The following is a 7,417-nucleotide window of genomic DNA, read 5'->3' as shown; positions in this document are numbered from 1 at the left end:
GAGGAGTGACATAAACCACCATTTTAAAAGTAAATATTATTTTCATTAATAATTAGTAAATCAATAAATTATAAAATGCTCATAGATGTTCCACCTTTTGCTTTGTTTATTAATGGAGTCAAGTTGACCAACAAACTGAAGCATGCAATTATGAATATTAATAATATTTTGGCTATAGGCTTTAAACCAGTCTAACCAAAAAAGTCAGAAGTAAATGTAAAATGAACAAAAGAAAGCAAGTACTTCTAAAAAAAACACTAAACTAAAGAGATTATGAAAAAAATAGCCCGGTCAACTCCATCCCCCCAAACACAAACGAAATCAAACACAAACGAAATCAAAATTTCACACACGGATGTACCAAACCGAAAAATATTAACAAACAATAACAAAAAAGGTAATAATAGTGATTGTAGCTGTTCTTGTGTCAAGTGAGATCATGCTTTTTGTTACATTTCCTCCTATTGCATGATTCAACATGTATTCTAATTAATTGAAAACCAAACAAGCAAGCTCCTCCTCCTCCTCCAAAAAAAAAAAAGTAGTGCCGGTTTCAATCTGCCGAGTGCAGTTAACAAATGAAAATTTAAATCATCTTAAAAAAATGGAGTAACATTTTCATAGACAAAGAAATGGGATAAAATAACATGTTTTATGAATTGAATCGTACCATTGTTATGAAAGCCCAATAATCATTAAGTCTAGAATGTTTCAGTGACTCACTGTCACGAACAGCATGAGTTCCTCATATTCAATTTGTCAACTTTAAGTCAAAATTGCATAAGTCATCTACTTCTTCAATTAGATCACGGGGATCTCGGCAATGACCATGAATTGCTGGGCCTTAACATACTTCACATGCAACTTTTGCTGAGAGAGCAGACAGCTGATAAAACCACAAATTTCAGATGCTATAATTTAAATCAGAAGTCTAGCTCTCTTTCAATGGAAAATACTTTAAAATGTAATACATCTATGTATTTAGGACAGTGACCAGTTGAATGCATCATCTGTAGCAGATCATTTGCTTGACTTTGTTGCTGTGTGGGTAAAGTTCTCACTCAGTGCAACCAACTTCTCCAATTGCTAACACCATCACATGATCTTTGGTTACCCCCTTTTGGAGAGCAGATCATAAATGCTGCTGAATCCTTGATTGTAACATTTTCTCAGTTTTGAGTGCAGACTTACTTTAGTACATGAAAAAAGGCTCTAGTCCAATCCTGCTTAAATGCAGGAGTCTAAATATGAAAATAATATGTATGTTTAGTACTATAGTGCTGAATTACATTAGGATTGGATTGAATTGGATAACTTTATTCATTCCATATCCGGGAAATTACATTGTGGCAGGAGCAAGAGGGTGATTAGACAGAACAGCAAAGCAAAAGCACAAAGTACAAAGCAAATCAAAGTAGTTTCAGATGTCAATTAATATAAACATACTTTTATGTCCATTTCATTTTTTTCCCTGTGAGTCGTGATATGAATCTCAATGCCAGATATAAAGCAAAACACACCCTAGAAATCACTTACTGCCCAACACACAGTACTTAGGTTTACAACACAACATCAGCTGTTGAGATTGGGCAATACAAGGCCAAAACGTTCGACTTTGGTTTCATTTGAGTGTCCTAAATTTTAAGGGAGAATTGAGGTGTCCTTTTGCAAGATGTAGAATGTATTTCTTTGTAAGATAAGGCTTCTGTTTTGCCTCTATCACTGACCTATGAAGGTGGGTGATGTCCTGTGTCCCAAATTATTGCAGCACTTTCAGTGTTACTGTTTGCCTCTTGACAACTTATCTGGCCTTCTCAATTTTAGGTGGCGTGCCATTCTTGCTACTATCACTGTAGTGCCATATTTTCTCAATTTGATGAGACAGTAGCTGTGTTACAATGAATAGTAATCTCTTAGATTTTTTGTATACATCTCCAATGGATACCTTTGGAAAACATTTGAACAATGTTACAAAGACTTTTCAGGCCAACTTTTCCCAGATAAAACCTATTTCCCGTTCAAATCATTGAAAATATGTGCGTGACGCATTCTTTTTAAACAATGACTACACACTTTGCTCGTTTTAAAATCTTCGGCCGTTATTTGCATGACTTAGCAAAGAGGAAGGCAGTTTGCTGTACAGGCTGAATAAGATAAAAATGTAAGTTGGCTTCACTTGCAAACACAAAAAAGCACACTAATCTGACTTGGCAAGTCATGTAAATGCCAATGCAACATTAGACAATGCACTTAGTTCTATTGAGCCAAAATCATACAAATTCATTCAATCATTGAGAAAAGGGGAATAAGATAAATGAAAATATATCAGGACGTCACTGATTATACAGCCAATTTCTAGTTCCTAGTTACCATTAGCCCTTATCAAAACTGCAAAACCATACCTTAGAAAACTACACCCAACGTAACAATCAGTTCAAAGTGGAGGAGATATTGAATAGCAATTGTGGTTATCCATTTTTTTGTCATCCTGTCGTTAGGACAAGACAAACCAGTTTTTTTCCCTAAAGTTTGCTCTTTATCTCTTACCCACGTTGACACAGACCCCACCTGAATCATTTACACCGTTTACCCCACACATCCAAGCACTCCTCCCCCAAACAAAAGGTTACCATATCACCTCGGCACCACTCCCTGCACCTTAAGGATGTTTCGTAGTTCTAAACCAAATCCCTCTATCTATGTCCCCTTTCACCAAATTCTCACCCCCACCCCTACAATCAATACAAGGACTGCAAAGGAGAAGAACAGGTCATGTACATCCTCCCTACTGCTTTGCACAAACACCCATTTAAGTCATGTGTCTACAGTCAATGACATTAAACAAAACAAATAAGGATTAGGGTGGTGTTACAAGGGCATTAGGATAATCTTTAAATCCTTATATAAGGAAATTAAGGTTTTACGTCATCCTAAACATTTTTACTTATAGAAATGTACAAATCCTATATTGTATCCCTGGAGCCATCTTAGTAATTGTTGTTTATTGTGTATTTTTAAATTAATATGTATTGAGTTAAGAAACTTGTTGTAGGCTAAAAAGCCCTAAACATCATACATAAAATAATTGTTTTGACCTGCATGAACCTACATGATTTTGAATTTTAATATTTATCCTTTTTGAAAGGAAAATAAACTCAATATTAAGCCCGATAAAGTTGTTTTCAACGTTTTGCCTTTAAATGCCTATTTGTTACATCAGGGGCAATGCATTCCATTTAACATATTTTTCCTAGTACAAGTTGTACCTGAGTACATATACCTTTATAGGGCATTTGATTTGATTTCATCAGAAACCAAAAAGGAACATATGTTAAAGTAACAATACTAAAATAGAGACAAACAAGCAAAATAATGGTTAATAATATAGCCGAAAAAAAAGAGTGGGTTAAATGTTGATAAAATTTATTTTACGATTATTACTGTTATCATTTTACTTTTACTTGGAGAAAACCCACACAAGGCTCGGGAATACAGAAAGATCCAGACTGGGGAATACAGGCAAACTCCACACAGGAAAGTCCGGACCTGGGCTCAAACCCTCGATTTCAGAACTGTGAGGCTGACGTGCTAACCACTCTTCCCATTCATATTCTATGATGATAAAAATTAAAATCCTTTAAACAAACTAAAGGGCAAACAAACAGGGATTCAAACTTTTCTATACACTTAAAGATAATAATATTCAGTCCTCTCTTAGTTCTTGACGTGCAATTCTTTTGAATTTGGGAGGATAACAAAGAAAACCAACAAACCCAAAGTCTACATGGTAATTCCACACAGGAAGTGGTTTGACCCTGAATAAAAACCCATGACCTACTCAATTTAAGAAATATTTCTCATTTTCACAGAGTAGAAAGACAGTCCATGTGATTTTGTTAAATAACTCTTTTATCGTATAATGAAACACATTTTCGATAGCGTATCAGTGGTGTTTCACATTGTCGTATAAAGTTAGTACAGTTCAACAATGTTTGTAAAACAAAGTACAAACGATTGTGTTTAAATGTAAAACATGTTTAGTCTTCTCTGTTTTGGGTTTATTTTTACAGTCAACTTCAATAGGAATACTAAATAGCAACTAAATAGTTCAAAGGAAGCAAAGTGGGATTCATTTTAAAGAACCTGCCAAACTAGGTAATACTACATATGCAGCACGCTGCATCACACTGCAATCAAATGGATTGATCAAATTGAAATAAGTACAGAAATAGTGGTAGGAATATAGTGACGGCTATGTATGACAGTATAAATTCGACTTCAACAAATATTCATATTCATAGAATGAAAACAAGTATTAATCAGTTTAGCATTACGCCTATACTAGCACATTAAAATCCAAGTAGAATTAGCACAAATCTATGCCGGGAAAAGCACACTTTATTTTATAATGAGGGTGTTATCAACTGTCTAGAGCAGGGGTGTCAAACTCCCTTTGGTCTGCGGGCCGGACCAGTAAACTCATTGCAAAATTACATAGAACTAACAATAAGCCCACTTTTTTCCTTTGTATTAGTTACTAATACTAATAATTAGTGCAAAGAATGAGTAAATTATCAAAATATTTATTACCAGAATTTTCCTTTTACATTATGAACAATATATCATGAACAAGAGAATAACATAAGAACATAAATAAATGTCAGTTCATGTTGTCTGCACGTACTAAAACAATGCGCCCCCTAGCGGATAATACAATAACTACAAATTTTAAAGAAAATTCATATTTTTTTATACAATGCAGCTTTCTTCCCCGGGCCGTACCAAACCACCAGACGGGCCGGATCCAGCCCGCAGGCCGTATGTTTGACACCACTGGTCTAGAGTGAGGGTGTCAGACTCGGGTTGGTTTACGGGCCGCATTAACGTCAACTCGATTTGATGTGGGCCGGACCATTTTAGATGTAATATTTAGATATTTTATTTATAAACGGATTAAAAGAACTGGAGTAAAAGTCCTGAATATTCCGTTGTATTATAGATCTAAAACAATGTTTATTTTAGCTTTTATATATTTATTTTTAGATTTTACAAAATGAGTTTTTAACTGAAAACAGAAAAAATGGATTAAAAAAATAAAATTATGGATTTAAAAGGGCGAAAATCAAGAAATTTAATATAAATCTAAACTCTTCATTTTAGAGTCGGCATTCATGATTTACTTTCTCGGGCCGCACAAAATGATGCGGCGGGCCAGATTTGGCCCCCGGGCCGCCACTTTGACACATGTGGTCTAAAGTATTAAAATCAGAGAACAAAAGAAAAATATGTGATTTGGTTTATGTTATCACATATCCACACTTTCATAGACCAATATGTTTGCTAATGACTATATAGGCTTGTTTTCAATGTCCCTACAATGATGATCATAACTCATTTATATTATTCAAGATTTATGCTGTTATGAAATAGACTTAAGAGGAGAAACCACTCAACAAATTGCATTTGGACATGCACATGGATACATACATATTTAGGTTAATTGTTCATGTTTTAGTGTATCATGCCAAATAATTTTCATTCCTCTTTCCTTTCTGTAATCTAGAATTTTGACAGCTCAAGTGCCTTTCATAAAAGACAAAATGTAATTAATTTTAAAAATCCATTTATGTGTTGGTCCATGGCCTATTTTAATGCCATTTCTTAAAGAGTATGTGAGAAAAATATTTTAAATAATATCTATTTTTAGCCGTCTCATTTTCTTTACTGTGAATTAAAATTTAATTAAATGATGAATGAACTTTCTAAATAATTCTTAGTTGCAGTACTGCATTACAAGATCTGTACCTCATTCATAACCTTATTTTTCCAAGTTGATATTGCGTCTTATTCCGGATATACTTATTACATTAGCTTCCGGCATTCTGTCATAATTCTGATCATATGAAATTATCTCATGATTACGGGTGGTGTATCCAACCTGACTGCCAGCTTAGATTGTAAGATTTGTTAATAACAAAATTAAAGTAGTTTAAAGTATTAGATAATACACATTAGTTGGCCTTGTGAGGTGGATGGATTTGGTCTCAGTAAGAAATGGAGCAGTGATTCCTAAACAGCGTGGGTGAGTGATCAGGTGTGCCGCAGGTATTTATGTGTCTAATTCCACTCAACTGGTATTGTTGACTACAATAAAATACATAAGATCTTTAATTTCTCTGTTCCATCATGATTCGAAGACCATTCAAATGTCTTCCATAAGATGATGGCTAAATTGCAATACATATCAGCTTTTGTGACATTTTAAGGAAAGTCACTGTGTCCCGAAAGACTATTTGTCTACGGTTAAATAAGTGCCTTGGGTTAGTGAAGGTTGGGAAATACTGGTTTTGAATACTAACTACAGTATTTCCGTGTTGAGTGAGTGAATGAGGCGGGTGAAAGGTTATGGAATTAAGCTTCTAAAAGTTGAATTTCCTATGTTGGTCTCAATGGAAGATGGCTGGAAATGTACATTGCACCTGTCAGGGCTTATGATGTGTGCGTCTTTGTTTTGATGACGCCATTGATGTTGCCAAACTGGCTTTTTGAAGACAGCTGCTTCTTACCTGGAGTTCCAGTGTGTCGTTGTCTGGGACCAATTCTCCGATGTAGTATTGCTCCATCCACCGTCGGGCGTTTTCTGAGTGCCGATGCGGGGGTCCCTCCATCTCCTTACTGACGTCTTTTCCCGATCGGCCAAGTATGAGCGCCTCTCCTCCCGGGTGCATCCGTAAAAAGGCGGTCACGTCATACACCCGGGACCCGAGTAGCACCCAGCATGAGTCCTTGGTACGGTGGAGGGTCACCTCCCTCTTCGTGAAGAACCGGGGAGATGTGGAAGGAGACATGCTGTCGGTAAGTTTGAAGGAAAAATCCACTTGGGGGGGAAGAAAAAAACTTGAGGGACTATTTATAGGGGGGAGGGGGAGAGAGATCACCACGGCTGACCGAGGTCCTGATGTTTGGAGAGTTTCACTTGGCAGTTTATACCCCAGTCGCTCCAAGACAAAAGTATTCATAGGAGGACATAGCGTAGAGGCGGGGTTTGTGAGGCGTTTAAATAATCGGAAATTATATCCTAAATGAAAACTACAAGCTGAAAATGCGCGCTCTGGCAATCTTATGTTCTAATTAAAGCATATAATAATGCTTTTCTTGCATTGTTTGCGTATTTTAATACAATTGATTAATTCATTGATGTAAGAGAACGAGCGCCACGTTAGGCACAGTTGACCGTTTTAAACCTAATTTCCATTTGTAAGTGAATGCAGCATGACATCTAACCACACCTGTTGCTCAGGTGGCAACCCGCGAGCCAGCCACGGAGCAGCTCGTCGAGTTCGACTAGAAGTACTGTACTTAGTGTTGGATTAAACACTGTAGTGTGTACTGTGCTGATTTTGAAAGCCAAATTGGC

The 7,417-nt window shown here is 36.1% G+C and overlaps 1 protein-coding gene across 1 annotated transcript in view; it reads right to left on the bottom strand.

Annotated features, from left to right (window-relative positions):
• The window catches only part of LOC144193310 (fatty acid 2-hydroxylase-like), a 28,662-nt gene extending 21,692 nt beyond the window's left edge, over nt 1-6,970 (bottom strand). The window contains exon 1 of the mRNA XM_077712135.1: nt 6,567-6,970. Within this exon, the coding sequence (XP_077568261.1) occupies nt 6,567-6,848 (282 nt within the window). The 5' untranslated portion in view covers nt 6,849-6,970. The remainder of the gene's footprint in view (nt 1-6,566) is intronic.
• Nucleotides 6,971-7,417: the final 447 nt, after the last annotated feature.

Source organism: Stigmatopora nigra, chromosome 2 (genome assembly GCF_051989575.1).
Source record: "Stigmatopora nigra isolate UIUO_SnigA chromosome 2, RoL_Snig_1.1, whole genome shotgun sequence".
Lineage (NCBI taxonomy): Eukaryota > Metazoa > Chordata > Actinopteri > Syngnathiformes > Syngnathidae > Stigmatopora > Stigmatopora nigra.
The sequence above is the reverse complement of the archived record's forward strand: the minus strand, read 5'-3'. Positions and strand labels throughout refer to the sequence as shown.